At 39.0% G+C, this 23649-nt stretch overlaps 1 protein-coding gene across 2 annotated transcripts in view; it reads left to right on the top strand.

The window, feature by feature from the left end:
- CERS6 (ceramide synthase 6) overlaps positions 1-23649 on the top strand; it is a gene marked incomplete at its 5' end in the record, with an annotated part of 95502 nt that overhangs the window by 26438 nt on the left and 45415 nt on the right. For both annotated transcript variants that reach the window (XM_083864753.1, XM_083864754.1), the window contains 3 exons: positions 6122-6227; positions 8504-8634; positions 23533-23590. In XM_083864753.1, coding sequence (XP_083720879.1) covers positions 6122-6227; positions 8504-8634; positions 23533-23590 — 295 coding nt within the window. The remainder of the gene's footprint in view (positions 1-6121; positions 6228-8503; positions 8635-23532; positions 23591-23649) is intronic.

Below are 23649 nucleotides of genomic sequence, written 5' to 3'. Positions count from 1 at the left end.
CCTTTAGCAGTGGGCTACAGTTTTGGAGACTGAATTTTGCCATTGACCCTAACACATGTGTCCTGATTTAAGTGCAAAAAGGGTGAGAGTGATACCTTCAGAACTGTATTGTCCATACCTTCTACAGCCTTGGTGATGCTGTTGGAGGGCAGCTGAGAGAAGGCGCCGTGTGTGAGAGGTGAGAGGACTGGAATTTATCTCCCCTTCCATTCTTTCTCTCTCTCCCTCATCTCTGCTTGGAAAGTTACAGAGTGACTAAACTTTATTTTTAGAGATTACAAAGAAAGAAAGCATTAGACAGCTGGCTGCAAAAATATTTATTTGTGACCTTTGTCTACATTTGTGCAGTGCTTGTTGCTATTCTGGAGCATGTAGTTCCCCCTGACTTCAGTCTTACAGTTTGAGGAGAAATTGAAATGCTTACAACTTTATGCATACGTGTATTTTTTAAAAGTTGCTTCCATATTTGGAAAACAGGACTACTTCTGTTTGTAAAGTACTGGCCTTACTTGTTTCTCATTTTTGTAGTAACATATTGACTGGAAAAGCAACTGGAGGACTGCTTTTAGAGGCTGGGCTGGTCCCATATTGGTGGCCAGACACTCCCTGCATGAGTCAGTGGCATTATGAACTAACCTGGAGAAAGGCTTAAATAGATTTCCCAACTCTATGGGGCACAAAGGTTTAGCAGGATGTGTAACCAGGGTCTAGAATTGGGTCAGTGATCAGTGGGGTCTGGCCTGCAGCTTGTGATGGGAGCTAGGAGGTATGCAAAGGTAGCTCAAGCCAGATGTTACTGGTCATTTTTGTTATTGGATCAAAATCTCCAGAAAATGGGAGTATTTTTAACTTTGCACCATGAGGACATGTGTGTTTTAGATGTATATGTTCAGTCAAAAAGGCTGAGACGCTGCTTGGGATGCTCTGTGGGAGAAGGCTCTTGCTGACATAGAGTTTTGTGCTTGGCTTTTTGCTTGGGCAGACAGGTTCTTTTCTTTGAGATGGTTTCATTGTGGAAGTTCTGACCTATTTCTCAGCACATCCAAAAAATTTCAGCGAAGTTCACTTTCCTGTGTACATATATTTTGGATGAGATTTCCTCCATTAAGACCCTTGCCTGTGCTTCAGACATTGTATCCTATTAGATCTCCGGTAACCTAAGTTGTTGTGAAGCATAAAGCCAAAACCGCTGCTGGGATAGGTATACTGAAGTGACAACCTTGTTTATCTACTGAATTTGTTCTAGGACTAGTAAGATTTTTCTGTGGTTTTATTTTTTAAAAATTATTTTAATTATTGCTAATACAAGTAACTTCTGAGTTAACTAGGTCAGCTATACCAAAATAACAAAACAAATTCAGTACTTGTTTTTAAGTATTGTGGCAGTAAATCAGTTGAGCATCTGCTCAGAAAGAAGCCTTTTCTGCTTTTATCCATCCTTAGAGCAAATTTAGATTACTTCTGTTTAAAACCAGCAAGCGATGTCCAACAAGTTAGACAATTGTAATCATAAATCCCTGGAATAATCTGTGTTTAGTGAGCATAAAGTAGATGAGCTGGAAAAATTTGCTCTGCATCACTCTTTCAAAAAAGGAGCCAGACTCCTCAAAATAGATTTGTGTACATCTTTAGCACAGTGAGGAATTTTTGCTGGTTTAACTGCCTTCCCTGATACTTGTAAGTATACTGATAGGAAATGATGGCATTTTATGGACATATTTTTATGGGTGTATTTGGCAAGGAATAGCTTGCTTTTTTGTTTTTTGGGGTTTTTTGGAGCTCACATCTGGCTGTTGTTATCAAATGAGCAGCCTTTCGTGCAAGCAAACCATGCCAGTGTCTGAGGTTTTTTACCTGTTTCACAGAGATACTGTATGTATGTAATCAGAGCCTACCACTTAACAATGGTTTGTTATCACAGAATGGTTGGGATGGGAAGAGACCTCTGGAGATCCTTCAGTTATACTTGGGATGACTCAGAGATGTGCTGCACACCTTAACATTCACCGCAGTTTTTGTGAGGGGTAACATTTCAAATTAATTCTGGTAGGTTTGGGGTTTTGTTTTCCCCAGCATTGGTGGTCAGGTGGGATCATTGTGTCCCTCATGAAGTAATTGTGCCTGCTTGGGGAAACCCAGAACGATACTTGATTAAATTGACACACTTTTGGTGAAAATGGTGTTTCTTTTTATAACCTGGTGAAGGTGGGGGATCATTTTTGCAAAGGGTTTTTTGACTCCTTTCTAGGGAAAAACTGATCTCTTAAGTTTGGGATGGGGTAGGAGGCATTGCTGTTGTAGATAAGCAAATTGAGAAGGACAGGAAGGACACGGCACAGTGCCTGCCTTGAGGGGGTTCAGAGCACTCAGAGAAGGCCTTTGGGCAGCTCTGGGCTGTGTGTGGCTGCCAAGGCTCTGTGCTTTGCCCTGCTCTGCAGTGGCCGCCTCCTCTGAGCTGCCTCAGTGCGCCTCCTTGCCTCGCCTTGGGTTGGTTTTAAATGTGGCTTCCGGCTGTGAATGAGGAACCTGCCTTGAAAAAGATCTTGAATTCTGATTTTGATTCCCTTTTTTGTGTTAGTCTTTCCTTTCTAGATCCAGAATAGATGGGGCTATATTTGGCAAAATGTTTGTCCTTTAATTTCTGCATAATCGAATACCAGCTTTTAATTTAGCTGTACTGAAATCCATTGAAAAGGAGGTATTAGTATGGTGTTTGTTCAGATTTCCATATTTTAAAGACAAAAGCTGGCAATATACTCAATTCTACTCTCTTTACTCTTTAACAATAGTTACTCCCTCTTAATTGCAGTACCTTATGCAAAAAATAGTCCCATGGGTTTTACTGTTTAGGGAACAGTCTTACAGTGTTAGCAGAAATGGAAAAAATGAACAATGTTTTACAAAGTGCAGCATTTGGCAAAACACTCATAGTTTGTACATGTATCAAACATTAATTCTGTTTCTTTACTTATAAATCAATATAAATTTTTACAGAGGAGTGTCATGTTAATGATGGTTTTTCTGACACCCGTGAAATTTGGGACCCTATTAAATGAACTGTACTTTAAACTACTTTGAACTCTACTATTGTAGCCTTGAAAAACAATTTTTATACTGTAATTTGTTTAAGTTTTTGTATTAAAAAAAAAAAAAATCTCACATTTTATAAGTCCCACTAAAAGTAATCATATGGACAAAGCTTGGCTCATGCATACTTGAATTAGTGGTCAAACCTGCTCAGTATTGCAGATGTATAAAATGTTTCAGTTAAAACTGCTTCTCTCGAGTGTCCTAGCAGGACCTGTGTGGGTTTTTTGTAGCTGTCCCTGTCCCTTCATCACTGACATATCTGGCCAAGATAATCTTGTGTTTTGCAGCTGTGCACTGTGGATAAGCTCTGCTTTAAGTCACATGCCCATTCCTCCCATGCATGTAAAAGCCATAAGCAACAAAGGCAGAAAAGCTCATGTTTGTGTTTAGGAAATATGTTTTGTTTTAGGTAATGGGTATACCATCTATATTACAGTTTTAAGGTAAAAAAACAACCCCACTGAGTCTGTGCTTTGTCCTGGATTTACCTAGGCTATTCATTAACATGACATGTAATTTTAAGAATTGCTTAAGCAAATTGCTTAAGCAAACCCAGCTGGCTTGCTTAGATTTGAATGAAAATCAGCTCAGCATGAAACTTGTTGGAATTACTTCTTGTTGAATTTTTTTCTAACTGGGACTTTTTATCTGCTTCTTTTTTCTTTTAAAGTAGCATGTTTAGGGAACTGCCTTTCTGTTGAAGTTATATCATGGCTATCACATTCCTTCACTCAGGAGAAGGATAAAAGGAAAACAGAAGTGGAAAGATGTATTTTATTAAAAGAACAACAAACAAAAAATCAGCAAGAACCCCAAGCAAACAATTAAAACACCCCACCCAACCAAACAGAAGCCCCCCCATACCCTCCAAATAAACAAATAAAACCCCAAATCGTGTCTTATTTCAGAGGAGACTGATCTAACAAGTGCACAGAAAATCTGTCTGAAACTATTTTTATTTTGATTTTGTGTTTATTTAATGACTGTTTCTTGATCATGCTGTTGATGGTGGAAGCTGATCTAGGATTTCTCCGTGAATGTGTAAAGCTGTTGCAGTTGTCTTCGATTTCTTTTATTTGTTTTTGCTCTGCCTGCAGCATTCGCCCACCCCTCTACTTTCAAATGTTTCCTTTTATGGCCTTGTAAAATTAGCTTTAACACTGATTGACATTGCATTTATTGTCTCTTTAAGGATTGACTCTTGTCAAGCTCTATGGCTTACTCTTTGGGAAATTGTTTTTATTGTCTTTAATAATGAAGATTTGAATTTCTGGCTGGTTTTCAGCTTTCCGTTACAAAACAAGGACATAGATGTTAATGTTCTGAGCTCTGTAGTTACAGGATGAAGTGTTTTAGAATTCAGTAAAGTGTTTTAGAGTTTAGTAAAGTAAACTTCTGAAATCAAATTCCATTGGCTTCTTCAGCTCTCTTTTTGGTTATCAGCTAGCAGCAATGACCAGCATTTGGTTATGTGTGTATTGAACTTAAGAATACAATTCTCACTTCTTTTATCAGCTTATACTTTAACTAACATACAAGTTTCAAATGTGGAAACTTCACATCTAAGATGTGCAGAGCTTACATGCTTCTCTTTCATGAGCAGAAGACTGGATTGCCTTCTTGAGCTTAGTAGTGAAACTGGATTCATCAATGCTCTTAACTCTAAAGCAGGGTATTTACGCCTGATGCAGTGCCTTTAATTTGGTTAATGCTATGGAACTAGTACAGTGGTTGCAATCTGCAATCACTTTAGATTGCCACCAAGGTTTTGCACAGTATAAGGGTTTTTTTCTTCTGTAACACGCTAGGAACAAAATCGTAAGATCACTGATACATTGCACGTGTTTTTGAATATTTGTCTTCCCACTCTCAGTCAGTCACCAACATTATTTCAGGCTATAGAAATGCCTTTCATATGGAAAGAGTGTCAATTTATCAAGAATTTTTCTCCAGGAAAACAGGGTGGTCTGGCATCACCCATCTTTCTTTACCAAATACTATTGCTGTAGCCGCTATAAAATTGCCTAGTTCTTAATTCCCTTTAATCAGCTGTGCTCTCTTAAATATGTCAGAAACAGCAGTTGTAGCTCATAACAGTGCTTAAAATGGGGCTTGTGTGTGGGTAAGAATGCCAGGATTTTTTATAGCTTGTGGTCATTCAGCTGGATAAATGTGGAACTACTTAAGTACCAAATGTTGTTTTGGTCCTTGTTGGCAAATGATGTTTTGGGAAACAGAAGCCTTTAAAGTGAAATAATGAGTTAAATACTTCAAAGATGGCAAAAGTTCATCGTGTTCAGATATGAGTGTGATTCCTATACAGAGTTTTTAGCTTTCATGGGAATTCTAGATTTAGACTCATAGTTACAAATAATTTAATTTTTCATGAGTGGTGGTCTTGGAGTATATGTAATATAAATTATGCAATTCAATTATAAAATGTCTCAGAGAACTTACGGATTGGTGTTAGGATTTTGGACAGCCTCATACTTCAGCAGAAAAGTATTGCCTGTGTCTCTGTACCACGTAAATATTATACTTTTAGAAAATTGTATTAACTGGGCAGCTTAAGTGCTTGCTGCCTTTCAGGATTCTGAAATTCCATTGTGCCAAAGGAGTCCTGAGGCAGTAGCTACTTTGGAAACTGATTTTTAAAAAGGCTGTGTTTTGAGGATAATATCATATGCTCCTCATCTCTATAAGCTGCCCTGCTCTTTTCTTTAGTTGGTGCTTCTCTAGGAGGCATTTCTCTCATGCTTTTGTTCTAATCCCTTTCTTCACAACTTGAAAGAAAATCCTCTGTTTCATGTGTTCTGTGGAGTTCCTTTCATCCTTCAAAGTGATGTTCCTTACTTTGCGATGTAATTGCCCATATGAGCTTGCTTTTGAGCTGTAAAACTAAGTCTTGTTTTTGTTGGCAGGGTTATAATGCTTGCCCATTTACCACATGCCATTGATTGATAACAGTAATGAAGTAAATAACTGAAGGATTTCACCTGGTTTTTTTCTCTCATTTTTCTGTTTCTCACAGGTTCATTGCTAAACCATGTGCCTTAGGCCTTAAAGTCCAAGCCAATGGACCACAGAAAGCTCAACCGAACGCTATCCTGGAAAAGGTTTTCACAGCTATTACAAAGGTAGTGTGTCTAACTAAAATATTTACCTTATGAAGTGAGGTGTGGCACTGTAAACTATGTCTGAACAACACAAAGCTAACAGATAAATGCAGTGCTGCATTTTTACACCTCAGATCAGAAATTCAAATATTGGGTATGTAATTAATATGCCAGCTTGAGTGGTTGTGTATCTCTTTGTGATGTCTCTTTTAAGCTTTCAATCAAAAAAAAAAAAAATTGTCACAGAAACACTTTGTAGATGCCATATGGCCACCTACTTTTTTTTGCTTACCTGTTTTTGCTTCTTATCTATTTTGTATCAATTTTTGCAAAATTGTTGGAGTTTTTAGGGGGGGAAAAAAAAGCTAATTGTAAGCCCGTAATATTGATACTGAGTTTTCCATTAAACTTCAAAGCTACTCCTTCTAGGGGAAGGCCTGTCTTGCTGGTGTCCCAGCTATAGGAGAATGACATGGAAAAGTGGGAGAGACTGACTGCATAATGTTTTATTTACAGCTTGCGTATCTTTTTTGCACAAAATTTTCCCCCACAACTTGCATATCTGTCTCTACATCTGTCACCATATGACATCTCAACCTGTTTGTTGTTCTGTCAACGTTTTTCAAGCCTCCCCTCCCAATTTTTTCTGCAGGAGCTTTCCAATCCCACCTTGGCTCCAGGCTGCAGCTGGGCACCAGTGTAAATTTCAGAGAGTGTTAAAGTCATAAAGGGCAAAATTGGGTTCAATGTCACAGACAGTGAAATATGGTGTGGATCTGTCTTGTTTGTGTGTCCTACACAATCCAGAGATCACCATGGCACTTGCTGTGACTTTTTTCCTGTTCTCAGGGAGGGAATTGCATGTGCTCTGTTTCTGAAAGCTGCAGGATATACTCTCACACAGACTCAGCTGAAGGAAGAATGGTTAGGTTTTGTTTGTTATGGGGTTGTTAGTTTGTTTTTAATATTTCCTCATAGAATCTGGTAGTCTGACACAGGGCCTGAAATACGTGTGTCTGTGAAGAGCTCCAAAGGAAAGTATCTGATTTCCTGCAAGAGTCTGCTGGCTGATCTCAGAGAAACTGTCCAATTTAGCTACCTGCCTTTTTTGAATCCTATACAGCAGTTCTCTCAAGTCAAACTCCCTAGAACTGCATCAAACATTTCATTTTTCTAAGGTTACATGAATTACTTTTCTTAACCTTCCATTGAAAAACTAGTAGATACCTTGGTTGACTAAAAAACTTTATTGAGATGAATGGCAAATACTTCAACCTTCTCTTGTCTCATCCTTTCATTTCCCTCTCTTTCCTGTGTCTTCCTGGAGGCTGATAGACAAAACTTCAGCCTAACAGAAGTTTTGCTGGTTTATGTCTTGGAACAATTAAAAATTTAAAGCTCTTTTTTGTAAGAGGTCTTGTACTTCATTCAATATTTGTAACTGGCTTGCAGAAATAAAGCTAAAGTTCCAGAAAACAGATTGTCATTTTTCTGTTTATTTAAAAACTATATGATCAGGAGAAATATGTAAGTAGTACATGTGCTTTACTGTACATGTAGAATTGCTGTATGATTGGATAACCATCCTTTACTGCTCTTTAAATTAAGGACAGACTCAGATTTTTTTGCCTTACCTCTGCACTGGTTTGCAGCCATGCTAATGGTATGAGACTTGCACATTTTCTGCTTTGGAGAATATTTGTGTTTATTTAGTTCTACAGAAAATAATTCTCTCTCCCTGTTGTCAAGGTGATTTTCCTTTTGAAGTTGTCACTTTGTTTAATGACCTCATTTTTTTAACATTATCATGCAGGAACACGGGGTTTATTTTCTTTCTGTGTCAGTTAAACCATCTTCCCTGGTGCAACAGTTGATAGACAAAGATCCTGATGCAGGAGAGTGGAACAGGTATTAGTGTATGGCAGGCAGTGGGGTGTTTTTAAGAGCCACTGCTCCAGAAATGCAAGGTATTTTATGACTAAACTTCACTTCCAAATTTCAAGCAAGTTTCAATCCCATTGTCCCATTAAAGTTTTTTATTAGTAATGGACCTGCATGTCATATTACCGTGTCCGTCCTTCTAAGTTAATAATTGTCATTGTAAATAGTAATTGTCATTGTAAATGTATTCTGATGGGAATTTGCCAGTAGAGGTTTCTGTGAACTTATTTCTCTGTATCCATGTGTCTGACAGACAGCCTTGGTAAGAAGACAAGAGTCAATTACAGTCGTTCTGAATTTAAGGTGTTAAATGCAGTTAATCAAGAAAAAAAATTTTGTGCTTCTCTGTTTTGTAGCATCCAGATGAGAAGAGGCTGGAGGGCCTCTCCAAGCAGCTGGACTGGGATGTACGCAGCATTCAACGTTGGTTTCGACAAAGACGCAACCAGGAAAAACCCAGCACCCTTAGGAAGTTCTGTGAGAGCATGTAAGGATGCATGTTCTCTTCTTGAGTCTTGTTGAGCCTCTGTTCTCATCAGTTTTCCCCTTTGTTTTTTCACAGGTACTTTTGTAGACAATTAGAAAATTATAAAAATTGGTGGAATATAACTAATGAGAAAAATAATCTTCATTCTCCTGAAGGAGTCAGACTTCTACTTTTTTGGATATTTAAAGATAAATTGTCTAAAAATATTTGCCCTTTATTAAACAGGAGAACTTAACTGTCAGAATGCTTAAGTCCTTTCTTTGGCATTTACAGCTAAAATCCTCCTTCCTTAATGTTTAATAAATCAAGGCATGATGAGATTATGGATAGACCTAGTCATTTTGTTGCCAGCAGCTGCTGGCCTTAGAATTACTAATTTTTGAGATCAGTGAAGAACAACCTTTTTTTCTGGAAGGGTTGTAGTTGTTAACTTGTCAACAGTGGAGTCTTGGGAAAAATTATTGCTGTATTAGCCTTAGAAGTAGCATACTTGGGTTGTATATTTTGCTTCCTCTGTAACTCAGCTGAAAGACCTTGCTCTCTTGCAATGCTGCTAGCACATTTGGGTGAACCTACAGGTAGAAAAATTTAAGCATGCCATGAAATACTGGCATGGATGGGATAGTAATGGGTGCTGAATTTGCTCCTTTGTGGCTTACATTATCAAAATAGGATGCAAATGACAGCTATGAATGCAGACTTGAAGGTAAGGTCAAGCTTTAGTGAAGTGCTGACAGAATATAGTGCCAGCTTTGTTTAGAGGGAGCCATTGGCATTTCTGCAATCTGTGGACTTAATAGTAATGATGAAACTTGTCCAAAAAGAAGCAAGATGGCATAAATAGTAGGTGGATACTTCAGGTTCTATCTGTTTATGGTTTACAAGAGGTGCAGTGGGAGCTGCCTCTTCATTTCTACGTGTATGTAGTGCTGTGGCAATGTGGCAATCAATTGTGTGTGCCTTGCCCTGGGAGCATTTCCACTGATGGACTGTGTGCCACCAGCTGACCTGACACATATTGGACAGAATTGTTGGCATGTAGTCAGACTACCACTGAGAACCCAGGGTTGCCCTTTTATCCCTTCAGTATGGGTGTTAAAGTGTTGTTTAGTTTAATCTGTCCATCTAAGCAAGGTACTTTAGAATAAAGTTCCAACTGATTTCTGAAGAAATGCTGTGGTATGAGGTCTGTAGCCATTCCATAGCTATTGAGTTAATGGGGTGGCATTCCAGATATAGTGACTGTGTGTGGCAGGTGCCTTGAAACTGTGAGCTACCTAAAGTACATGTTCCCACAACAGTCATGGGAAGGGGAGCACTCAAGTCTTCATTAATTTGGGTGCCAGTGGAGAGTTTTGACAGAATGAAATGTGCCATTATGTAATAAGCAAGAGCAGAGCAAGCAAAATGACAGTGATCCCTGCCTACACTTTCATACTGCTGAGCTGCTGCTGTCCCTCCAGAGAAGGCTTTGGTTTTGCTGGCAACAGCACTGATTGACTGTGGCTTGGGAAGAAAAGTGAAAGAACATACAGCAAATGTGCATCTGCTTAAAAAGAACTCCAACTCTTTTTACATGGAGACTATTCAATATACTGCTAGACAAAGCATTCCTTGAGACTAGAGTGGCTTTTCCATGATGAAAGGGAAGAGGAGCTGTGCCAGGAGGGCTGTAGGCCATTTTTGAGTGCTTTATCTTTCTTGAAAATGAATTGCATGGGCACTATCTAAGGTAGAGTAGCTTCAATGTTACAAAAGCTGAGAGAGAAATTTGACGATAAACATGCTTGCCCAAGATGAATGACGCCAAAGATCCAGCCCCAAACACATGCCAGTAACTTCATTACTGGGTTCTTATTGTCACAGATTTCTCATTTTCTCTAACCCTTCCCTTCTTTTCAAGCAATTTCAATTCTGGTCATAAACAGAGTGCAGAGAAACTCCAAAACCTATAGTGTTTGAGGAGGAAGGGTTGTTTGGGTGAGTTTTTTAGGTTCTTTTTGGTTTTGTGGGTTTTATTTGTTGTTTTGTTTTGTGAGCTTGCTTGGTTGGTTTTGTTTTGTGGGTTTGTTTGGTTGGTTTTGTTTTGTGTTTTGGGGTTTTTTTTGTTTGTTTTGTTTGGGGTTTTTTGTTTGGTTGGGTTTGGGGGGACAGGGTTGTTGGTGTCCTTGGTTTTGTTGTTTTTTTTTTTTTTTTTTTTTCCAAATGGAATAATTTGTTTGTTGGCAGTCTTTGTCAGATTTGGGCCATGGGCAGATGAAGGTTATATGAAGGAAAAGGCAGCAATAAAATCTACTGTTTGTAGATACTGTTTGTATCAGTATTTCATTATAGTGAAAATAAATTAAATAAAATAAATTACTTTTCCAGGAGCCTCAACCAGTATTCACACCATAGAGGTTTTTTTGTCAATCTGAAAGAGAAGGTGTAATTTGATTATTGGAGCCATAGAGACCCTCATGGTGAGATTTGAGTGATATTACGTACCTGCTTAAGCTTTCAGATGTTATGGTGCTAAGTACTAATATGAAATATGAAATAAATAATTTCACTAGGTGATGATTAATATATATAATCACCAGGTGGTGATTAGTGATCCAGTCAGAAATTAATAAATGCAGCACTTTACTAGCAAGTCAGTCCTTGCATCCCAAGTATTTGGTGATTCTGGCATGAAACCTGGAGTTAAAGTTACATTCTGTAGTCACTAGGAAAGGTATCCACCTAGTATAACCTCAGATTGGAAAGCTCAGGCTCTTAGCCTGCTATAATAACTGCAGGGGATAGTCTGTCCATAGCTTTTCTTTCTATTCTGTAAATTTAGACCATTTGGGCTCCTTTCTTTAACTTGAAAAATCCAAGATGCATAAAGGAGGAAACAAAGTGGTCAACTGAATGTGCAAAATGGACTTTTCTGCTTCCATGTATTTCTGTTGGGTTTTCATTATTCTTTTCTCTCTGTCCCTATGTCTCTTGATGTCTCTGACATCAAGAATATTACTTTGCTTATTGCCAGACAGAATACAGGATCCAAGAATGTCTTTGTTAATGTTGGATGTGTCAGAAAGCCAATGCAGTAGTGGTTCCTAAACCACTTCCAGTGTCTTCCCAGTTTCAGTGTGTTGTTTCTGCTCATACTACCAGTGTGTAGGCATGTCTGGTTTTCTCAAAGACTTAGTAGTATAGAAAGAGACAGCATTCTGTCCTCCCCCCTTGTTGTCAGGAGCAAAGAGAAAGAACCTGTGATGGTGTAAGTTATTAGTCTGAGGTTTTGGAATATCATGAGGGTGATGACTTGTCTGTCCTACAGCTATGTGCATTTAAGCAAGCTGTTTATTAGAGGCATTTTTATGGTTTCTAAGGAGTGGCTGGAAGAAACATATGGCCAAGAGAGATGTTTTTGATTTATGCAACATTCTGCGTGTGAAAACATGGAAATGTGCAGACTGAAGAGCCAAAGATCTATTTTTTTCCTCCCTCTATTCTCTAGAGGAAGCTTGGATACTAAAGTATTTGTAAGTAGGGTGTCTTTTAGTTTTGATGCAGGGGAGAGAAGAGCCTCTGTCTCATATGCTAGCTAGACATTTTTTTTCCTAAGGAATTGAAATTTTGTTTATGCATGTTGCTTTGGAGGAATATTTTATCTATCTGTGACTGAATATGTGTATGTGTGTGTGTGCACATGTATGTTCTATAGATATAGAGAAATACAGATTGGGGTGGTTTGTTTTCTTTTTTTCACACATATTTGTGTGAAAGTTTTATGGGCTGTTTGAAACTTCTTGGGCATAGTGCTTTTGTCACTAGCAGAGTAAATCTCTCCTGCAAAGTTGTACTGGAAAAATAACTGTGCAAGGGAAGGAAATTAAGACAGCTGTTTTGTTGTTGAAATTCTGAACTGTGCTGATACAAATCTTAACAAAATGCATGAAAAAATTCATCAGTCTGTGCTTTGTGTTGAGCAGTAAAGCATTAGAAAATAAATAGGCTTTTAGCTCTGAATTTTTAATAGCATCGGGCTCTCCTAAACCAGCTTCTAACACACTTCTGATTTGAACAGAGTGCAGCCACTGACAGCGATTATAATTCTTCTCTAACACTTGTTCTCTGATAAATCAATAGTAAACGTGTTCCATGTACCTCCTCTCCAACACACAGCTTGCCTAGCACTCACACTTCCAAAGGCAGACTCTGGGCAATCAAGTCCAGCTGCCACAGCATGGTTTGCTGTGGGTTTGTGCTTTCAGCTTTGTCTCTTGGAACATCTGTATTGGGTGTACTTGTACAGGCTGGCCCAAGCTGCAGTTCAGCAGCACAGGTTGCCATTGTAGATTCAATAAGCAGTAAAGGCCACCTTGCTGAGCTCTGCATCCTTGCCTTCTGGATTTGCCCTTCCAGACAGCTGGCTGTATGGCTGTTTTGTAGAGTGACCAACCATACTCTCTGGGGTTAAAGGTTACCCTGCATGCACACATAGGGTGCTCATCACTGAGATTTTCCTGTTGTGGGTCATAATCTTGCTGGAGTTCTGTTTCTTGTGTTTGTGGAGAGTGTGTATGCAGTCAAGTAACAGAAGGGAAACCAGGGAAGCATAGGCAGTACTTGTATCCATGGTGAAAGCTCAGGTTTTGATGTGGTGGAGGAGAGAACCAGGGGAAGCAGCTTCAGTGCCTGGCCCCTCCTGATGTTCGAGAGTGTGGGAGTACATGGTGTGATGGAGCAGGGCATGTTGTGCCATGTGGTTCTCTGAGTGGATCTCTTCCTTCTGCCAGCTCTGGGACAAGGGGTTAGATTAACACAGGCTGAGTGAATGAAAGCTTTTCTACTGAACCGCTGCACCTATGGCTGTTTATAGCCTTTATCTCATTCTTTCTATCATTTTTTAATTTGGAATAGTAAAATACTGGGTCTAAGTTTGCTCTTGTTGCCCTTTTATCCTGCTGCATTAAAAAGCTGAATCATCTGGAGAAAGAGAAGATGGAAGCAGACTTCTTGTAACTCCATAGTATGCTGCTCAAAAGCTCCAGTTAGCTCAGGGCTCATATGAAACAGACCCCAGCACTGGGTAAGGTTGGCAGTTTCCCTCATGATTCCTCTCCTGCTGTGTCTGCCATATCCGTATATGAATCTGGTCTGTGATCACCATTTGTCCTTTCAAGCTGGGCCTCAGGACTTCTCACTGCCCAAACATGGTATTAGGGGAAAATTACAACATTGGTTAAGTGTCAGGAGTTGCCAGGCTTCTTTCCCTGCTATTCTGCTGGAGCAGACAGGCAAAGATGTCCGTGTCATGTCCTCCTAATATGCTCACTGTATTTTTAGACTTTAGTGCTTTAAGCGCTTACTATTTTGCATCTTATGAAATTCCCTCTTCCCTCAAATTGGATTACTAAAACTCTGAATTCCCTGCCCTTATTGCCTTCTGTGACACAGTTTTTTACACAATTAATCAATTTAAATTAACTCATGTGCTCATCCTGCAAAGACACCATCACTTAACACGATCATTGTACATTAAGGAAGGTTATAATTAACTATGTTTCCATTCTCTTGTGGGTTGTGTGTGCTCACCGTTATCTTATATTATGGAAATTAAATAATTCCTCCCTAAGTTCTAGTTAATGTGAACACAAATCCAAAATTACAGTCACAATATAAAAATTCAAGACAAGAAAAGGAAAACTGAAAACACTGCAGTAGCTACTGCTTTTTTGTGTTCTATGCACCTTAAATTGTCTAGTTCTTCATTGTGGAAGAGATAAGCTGACTGCTGCCTTCAGTCAGCGTCAGCTTTAGATGAAGTTGGCAAACACTGAAGACAAGTGGCTTGAAACACTGAAGAGTTAAGTGGTAGTAAGATGTTATTTTATACACAGCAATCAATTAATTTCATTTTATACACTGTAAATCCTTACTTCTCTCTTCTCCCTTGTGTTTGTTGTTACACAGTTTTGTTTCATCTTTGATTGCCTTTCATTTTATAGATACATGGACTATGCCTCTTCACAGGGACACAGAGTTAAGAAGAGTATTAGCTTCCACATTGTTTAGCATTTTTCATTACGTATAACTAGGCATATAACTACACTGTTTTCTGTGTTAGTAAGTTGTCTGCCAATGGAAAGGGGCTTTCAGTGGTCTGTAGGTGAGTATATGCAGTGGTAGTGGTCTCTGTGCAAACATGTACATAATGCTGACGGAGATGAGAAACTTGCTAGTTTGTCTAATGCTATTTGGGATGCTGCTGTGGTAGGTAATGTAGCTACAGGCATAGGGTAACCTAGTGTTTGATAGAGCTTTTGTCTTCTGCTTTGGTGTCTCACTATAGACCTGCTGTGACAGCACACAGAGCTCAGGCTGCAATTGGGACCTCTCTGGTCACTTCACCTCTATGCTCCTGCTTTGCATTTTATGTAAATCCATGAACTCATTACATTTTACTGGTACTGTCAGTGTGACAGGCCCTTCTGCTGGTATTGACTAGTGACCAGGATTTGCTCATACAGGCATGTTTATTTTTCACTTCCCTGAAGTTCAAGAAACTAGCAAATTAAAAAAAGGGTATATGAGAGTTAAATTTTTCACTAATTTTCTTCAGAGAATTCAAGTAATGCATCAGCTCATGTAGTCCAAATTACTGGCAGGTAAATCTTCTAAGACCAGGCCCTGAAACAGCCTGAAATTGTGACTATCAGGCAGGAAATATTTCGTATGAAGTGCTGCAGAAAGTGTGCTTTGAAATTTTTAGGGCTATCCCTTATGGTTACTTATTTAAATACTTTAGGACTAATGAATATAGTTGGGTTAGATGGTGCTTCTTGGTAAATTTGGGTTTCTGTCTTCTTTAGTTTCATTGCTGCTGCTCTCATAAAAACATTTTTGCAAGAAAAATAGTATAGAAATTTCCTGTCTCTGTTCCTTTGTACAGTGCTTGGAATAATGAAGGAAAATAAATCTTGAAAAATGAAAAATGGACCAAAAAAACCCTTCACTGTAATGAGCAACTTGTAGAGGTTTTTCCAAAGTTTTCAGTGATCCAACAAGCAATGAATGGGAGACAAAGAAAGGGAAGAAACATAAATGACAAAGTAAATATACTTCTTTGGCATGTAAAAGGGAGAACAAAATTGACAAGATGAGCTTTGAACACACTGCTAAAAAACGTTGCTTATCCTCCAGTCTTAGTTAGCTATGATAGCCCTGTAACTTCCACTTAGAAATTGGGGAGGTTTATCTTCTGAAATGGAAGTACAGAATGCGAAGACACAGCAGACCCTCCCCAGCAGACTGATCTCTACCCATGTAATAAGAGGGTGTGTGGCTGCTGTGCTCAGACTTGGTATGTGCTGCATGGATCGAAGCACAGCCGGGCGGCTTCCTCAGGGAAATGGGGAAACAACACTGACACCCAGCCTACCTCCACAAAGTTAATACTCCTAAGGGTTCAGCTTCTGCTTTAGCAGACTAAAAACCACTCTGGGGCACACACAATGCTACAGGAAAGTGACATATTCAGCATGGGAACAAAAGAAAACAGGTAATGCAAGTTGGTCTAAGAAGGCAGTCACAAAGCTGCCTTATGCATACAAACAATGTTGGCCATCATGGCTAGGACAACATTGCTAGGTGAAATTCAAATGCAGTCTGGAAAATTCAAGTTTTCATTCCTCTGGAACTGTAAAAGAGTGGGACAGTGAGTAGCTGTTGTGTCTGAAAGCAGGTGACAGTGACCTGTGAGATCATTAGTGAGAATGGAGAGTAGAGGTCTCTGTTAGAAAGGCTTTTCAGTTGTTTTCTCTCTCCAAGACTCATCAGCTGTTTGCATTGAACATCTCTGATGAGAAAACAGGTTTGCTGATCAGAACACAAGGGATGGTGCATGGCAGCGACATCTGGGTTTTCTCTGTGTGCTTCCCATGAGCTTTCCATATTGTATACCTTTTTGTAGGGCAGGATTTGACTATGATCATAGATCTCTGAGGTTTTATCAGTCCTTTATTTTATGTAGCCCTGAAAGTATTCAGAAGAGAACAGTTGCATAACCATTAAACAGGAACTATATAACCTAGAATGAGTTACCAAACCACTTTTTGTATTATGTATATTTTCTGGCCTAATTATATAAACACACTTTATTATTTATAAAACTGCATCACTCCAAAATTTAGTACTGTGTTTCCTTTCCTCTTTTCTGCACTACTAAATATTGCTCTTAAGACTTGCAGAGCTGCATTTTGAGAGTACATATTTAGAACAGGACTGGTCTCAAGTGGCACTGTAATACTAAATATTAAATAACTGATTCAAACTGCAACCAAGAGGAAAATCAGATGACAGTCAAGTCTTAATCCAGAAGATTGAAGAGGAAAGCAATACAGTGTTCTCAATTTATCATACCTGCTATTTTGCACATATTAGAGAGTTGTGCATAACTGCCTTCTTCCTTGTATAGCATCTGCTTAACCACAGTGCAGGAACTATTTACCATTTGAATGGTCCAGACTGACTCAACAGCAATACTATGCCAAAAGAGGCAAGAAGATTTTATTCATTCATTTATTTACCTATGTATTGTTTTTAATTAACATTTTTTATGTCTGCTTGCAGCTGTCAGGCTTTGTGGAAATGCAGCAAATTATCATTACAGAAATCTGAGGAGGCAGGAAATTGGAATAGTGGAGATACTTCCATCAACCATACAGTCTTACTTGCAGTTTTGTATGAGAGTAGTTACCAGGATTGAAGATAAGTAAAGATTTAGTGGAGTGTGCTTTTAAGCTGTCATTTATCAGATGGATTAAGTGTTATTTTTCAGTGCTCTGTCGTGTATTATTACATGATTTATTGCCTAAAACTCAGTATCTTTAGGGGAATTTTTTGATGGTTTAGGGGAGAAAGGATGCTGTTTGTTGTGTTTAGTTTTGGTTTTAACTTAAAGTTGTAGTATAATAGATTGGTAGACAATGTCAGAAATATTAAGAAGTTGATCCAGAAGTTCTAATTCCATTTTTTTTAGGATCATCCTCTAAAAAATTTGTCTTTAGAGGTAGTCGTCTAAAAGGAATGTGTACCTCTGGATATGTCAGAAGCAACATTAATCGGATTAAATCCTCCTGAATGAATCAGAAAGTTGGAGGCTGTCCTACTGTATTTGGGGGACCAGGAAAATGCAATTTGAGGATAAAGCATAGACTGCTTTAAGTCACAGTGAGCATTTGTGGAACACAGCAATGCTTCCCATTTAAAAGAAATAAACATAGAATACTGTTTAAACTCAGCCTCAGAAATTCTCCTTTGAGCACTCTCCCAGTGAATATACTTTTCACAGTCAAAGGAAACCATTGCAGCAAAAAGTAGTTTTCAGTCCCAGCTAATGATTCCGTAACCCAGCTACATGTTTGTGCTGGGCCCATTCAGATTGTGGGGATTAAAATGGAACAAGCTATGTAATGGCAGTTCAAGCCTTCTCATCCTAGAACCAAGACCTGCAACTGGACTTTACATGAGGCTCAGTTTGACTTTCAGCCCAAAGCCTGAGCCCAGTGGTCTGTCAGCCACTGCCAGAAGTTGAGCAGTGGATGATGGAGAACAGCAAATCTGACTTTTGCTGAAGTGTATTTCCATGGAAAGACTTCAGGCATCTACAGTTTCTCTGAAAATAGTTTTCAGAGCCAGAGAGCCAGTTTCTTCAACTGCTGGCAATGTGGTGAGCCTATGACTAGTTGCTAAATATGATGAAGTTTTTTTAATGTTAATGTTTTTTAATATTTTGAAGTGTGGCATTCTTACCTTGCTGTTTGTGGCCCTCACTGTAGGAAATCAAAGGCAAAGGTATCTCTGTAAATAACAGCTACAATTCTGGAAGCATAATGGCTTTTATGTTGTTAATGTTCTGAATTTGCTATGTTTGATGTTTTGTTGTTAGCAGTTGGATAGTTTTGGATCCTTGCAAACCATTGCTGGGCAGCAGACACTGGTTTGGCTTTAGAGCCATAAAAGCACTGTGCACTGCAAGGTGGGTGCTGCAAAGTTCTGCAGGAGTGCCAGTGTTCATAGCCTGGCCACTCAGTATTCCTGCAAAAGAAGGGGAGGAAAGGGAAAACTGCAGGAGCAGAGAGGCCTTGTGTCTCTTCACCCTTGCCCTAGGAAGAAGTGTCCATTTTTCCTAGAAGAACACCCATGCTGAGCTCCCCCAGCTGGACAGCAGGTCTGTAGGGAGGATGGCATCTTCCTGACACAGCATGAATCCCATGTGGTGAGCTTTGCAAAAAGTATGGAGTAGAGGGGTGCTTTACTTGAGCACTGCTTGACCAATTCTTTTTTTATTTTGGTTAGCTGAAGTTTAATTTCACATTTCAGAGCAAAAATTCCGAGAAAAATTTGAAGGACAAAATTTCATTGGTGTGATGAGGTGTGATGAAGGGAACCTGACAAGACATGTGCATGAAATCAATTAAGTGCTTGCTTAAGTGGGCACTTAAATAGTTTTTGCTGAATTGAGCATACCATGGGGTATATCAGGTTAGTTGGTGGAGGCTCTCCAACTTTTCCATCTTTTTAGATGATGTTCTGTGTCATGCTGAGGCATCTTTAAAATTTCATTAGCAGCTCAAAGTTAAAAGGGTTGAGAGGTTAAGAAACTGGCTGTGCTGTGGATTGGGAATGCATTCAAATGTAGAACAAGAGCAGTCAGATCTACTGCTGCACCTTTGAGGGACTCTACAGCATTCTTTTTAAGACTACATTAGAAAGGAATTTATTTTTCTGTTACGGAAAAGTCACTTTTTAGCTTGACTTTTTTGCTGCAGTGTGTCACATTCATGTTTGAAGCACTGGCCTGGTAAGCAACATCACAACCTGAAGAATTTGCCAGAAGGTCCATATGTAAACCATTTGATCTCCCTTATTCAGAGTTTGAGCAGACCAGATGCAAGCCTGGTTCAGTTTGGAAGTCTTTTAGTGGAGGACTAAAGTGAACCTCATAAACCTTATTGTGAGCAGACAGGTCAGATCTTTCAGAGCACTTGTGCCTTGAGTGCTTTAATCCAGGTTTGCTGGATTTAAACTAACCTAAGTCTTTCAAGCAGCACACTTTGTGTGTGTATGGGTAATTTGAATTTTGTCTCTATACAACTGACCAAAGGAATGTTTGAAGTCTGAGGGACAGAGTAAATTCTCACAAAGCAGAGAAGCTTCAGCTATTTTCATCTTTCAGTTAAGCATGAATTGATGTGGCAGTTGCCCACGGTGGAGTGCTTCACCTTGTGGCCTCCTTTGTATGTCTTTAATAGGGCAGAGAATATTGCTGGAGGGAAAGGGGAACAAGAGATATTTTAATACACATCTTGCCTTTCTATTCCTAGTCTCTTGGGCTCTGCTGCTGCTGCTATAGTTGTTTTCCCTGTTTCCCTGTAGACAACCAGCTGTGACCAAACAGCTGCAGTACCCAGTGACATGTGGACACTCAGCATGGGCTGGTGATGCTTAAGGAGGACCTTAAGCAGGATATTGGAAAGGGTGCTAGGAGGTTTTGTACCACTGGCTAGGCATCTTCCCTTTCCTGGAGTCTGTAACTCTTTGGATTGTGCTTAGGCTAGAGGCACTTTCCAACATTAGATTTGAGACTATTACCTAGGACAAATTCAAGACAGCACTTCATCAACTACCGCTTTGTGAATTCAGTTGCAATAAGACTCAATAAGCTCACACTTAAGAAAGATGTCCTTCTTTTCTACAATGTCCTGTGCAGACAGGAAGAATGTTTTGCCCAAGTTCCCAAAATGCAGAGATGTTTTGGGTTTTCCTGGGAATAGATGTGATTACTGCTCATAACTTTTTCCCTTTATTTGCATTTCCTCATCAGTGGGCTTCAGTGAGACCCAAATAGAGGCATAAAGATGTACTGTAGATTGAAATCTATCATTCATATTAGAGTATTTGTTGCAAAAGAATTGATTTGAGAGTTCACCTTTGGAGGAATCTTGCTTTGACATATCTGCACTGTATGAAAGGTACTTCTCACATTCTGTCCTTGTCTGTATGATTTGGAGTGAATAATGCAGCTTCATAACCTAGTTCTTGTACCCTTTCTCCCTGTCTTTAATCCCAAATTATTGAGTATGCATTCATTTATTTTTCCTGGCCTATGGATGTTTTACTGCTAAGTGCAGCAATAAACCATCTATAAGTACTGGTAAAACGATGTGGGAAACTCCTTGGACTTTCCTGTATGAGACTGAAATTCCATTTGGGATATTGAGCTGGGAGAATTGCCCTTTAAAGTTTGCAGAAAAAGCAGCTGGCTGCCAGCTACAGAGCAATGAAAGTCCTTTGTTGATCTGCTGCCACCAGAGTTAGCTGGTTAATGATGCTAAACATGTTGGGGGCCAATTCCAGCTTTGCTTTGTTTGGAATTTTTGTTGGAGTTTGACCAAGCCAGAAGTTTGTAGAATAGCCTTTGTGCTTGCTCTTTAGCAGGAATGAGCTTTTTTTTCTATGATTTTAGCACTTTGACCAGCTTGGTCTTTCACTCAATTCTTAGCCTTGCTTCATTTTCTGGTGCTAAATCCAAGTCCACTTGTTTGGCAAATTAGGGAAGAAGAATATATATCCTTGTGTGCATCTATCACCTTTGTTGCAGTTGAAGGGTTGAAGCAAGTTGACTGTTTTCAGCAAGCCCAAATAATACCCAGTGGCTCTTGGCTCTGAGGGTTTTCTGGAGCTCCAGAAACTCTCCTCCAGGGCAATCCATGGCTTTAGCACAAATCTATAGCAGTGTTGGTGCTTTGGGAGGTGGGTGGAGAGTTAGATGGGGATATCGCTGTTTCTTAATTTGCCTGTTTTGGGAAAGGGTCTTTTTTATTTTTTGAGGGGTGGTAGCTGCAGGAAATTCTGCAATCAGAGATGTCCAAATGTCCATGCAGACTGGAAAATCCCTGATATCCACCAGCTAAAACTCAGCTATTAACATATTTCAAATACATCAAACTACCTTTGAACTCCTCTGTGGAGTATCGCATCTCCCAACAGCAAGATAGAAAAACCCTTAAGCATGTTATGAATTTTGCTTGGAGAAATGGGAAAGGTGATAAAACTCTTTGCAAGGAATTTATCATAGCTGCTCACATTTAGGAGTGAAGGAAGGGCACTGAAAGTGCTCATCAGTGAATAGGTTAGACAGAGTTTTCCTCCTAATATTTATATTTTCAGTGACAGCCTTCAAACTTTCACTAGATATATGTAACCTTGAAATTAAATGGCAAGTTTACTGACTGTAGGACTGGCCTAATGAGAAACTTTCCACCCAAATAAATCCTTCCTTCATAATGCTATCCTTGCTTTCTCTTTCACATGCATGATCAGAAGGCTTCTGCCAGCACAAATAACATTTTGCCTCCAAGTACTCTATTTTCACAGTATCCTGAAAGTGCCAGCCTGAAAGCGGTGTGCCATCTTACTAGACTGACCAAACCCTTGAAGGGTTTGCTATTTCTATCATATCAGTTTAATAAATTAATTTCTGTAATGCTATGGAGAGTACAGTGTAAAATAGAGTTTTTATTCAACTGAAATATCACACTTTAAATCTCACTGATGTTCTCTGCACTCTTCTCAAGTTGTCAGAGGATAATTTATGTATGACACATCTGTCTTTCTAAATACTTGTAAAAGTAGCTTTGAAGGGAAAGATTTGAAATAACCTTGTTTTACATAGGAACATTTTCAGTTTTGTAGCCATTCCAGTAATGTTTGAAAGCACTCCAGTGCCAATTAACTGGAAGCTAATAATTTTGCCAGTGGAGAGAAAGTTGTAAGTGCTGTAAAATATGTCATTGAAGATGATTCACGTTACAGCATTGCTTCACACTAAGGTAGCTAAATCTCATCCTGCTATAAATGTTATGAATATTACTTCTCTGGTGCTTATATTAAGCATGTGTATGTAGTCAGTCCAACCCTTGAGAAAAAAACAAAAAAAAACAAACCAGGAATTCCTTTAAGAATTCATACAGCACAAGGTTGTGATTTTATTTCCCGAGAATTCCAGTAGCTCTTTCATAAGTGAGTAATGGGCCCAAAAGATAGGAAGTTACTTTGTCTTGTCTTCTTTTCTTGAAGACTTCTTTTCTTTTCTTGGAGAAAGACAGGGGAAATGATGATTTTGTATTAAATCTCCTAGTGGTTTCTCTTATTTTCCATGGCATCCTGTTCTGAGCTTCTAGTTTGCCTCTATCTGAAAAGAAAAATCAGAAGCTCAGCAATTATTCTGAGTGCATTTGGGAAAATGTAGATAATTTTTATCAAGAGATGCATGGGAAGTGGATGTAAATTATGGAGATATATCTGTATCCATCATATCTATCTGAACACTAATGCGCTCCCTAAAACCAAGTGTGAAGTGCTGGAATCTGCCAAGTGAATTTCCAGCTCATTGTGAATGACACTTTTTGTTACTAAAGAGTCTATTTGACATGCAGTATTCCCAAGTCACCTGTTGAACTCTTAATAAAATTTCTTATTATCTTTTTCCTGGTGTCTAATAAGAGATGAACTTTCCCTGCAACAGATGGGTAAATTGTCCTCTCTCCTCCACTGTCCTGTTAGTTTTCATCAAACTTTTAAAAACTTAATTGTCCTTGAAAATGTGTGAAGATTTTTTCCCCTGTTTAGATACAATTAGCAAGTATTTTCAGAGAGCTAATGAGAGGCCAGGAAAAGCAGGCAAATGAACACAGTGCTTGATAACAAAAGTTGTAGAAAACCAGACCAAATTTTTGCTTTAACTTCTGTTAATGTAACCAGGGTGTGGTGGTTTGGTGGTGAAATAAGAAATCATGTGTTGAACTGTAAAATATGTAAACCTGGTATCCTAGAGTTAATCTCTTGTACCTTTTGCAGGTGGAGATTTACATTTTACCTTTATATATTTACCTATGGAGTACGGTTCCTGAAAAAGGTAGGCACTTATATTATTATGCTTTCATAACATATCACAAACTTGAAGGCCTGTGCAGG

The sequence above is a fragment of the Zosterops lateralis genome (assembly GCF_965231275.1).
Source record: "Zosterops lateralis genome assembly, chromosome: 7".
Lineage (NCBI taxonomy): Eukaryota > Metazoa > Chordata > Aves > Passeriformes > Zosteropidae > Zosterops > Zosterops lateralis.
This window is presented reverse-complemented; position numbering and strand designations above follow the sequence as displayed.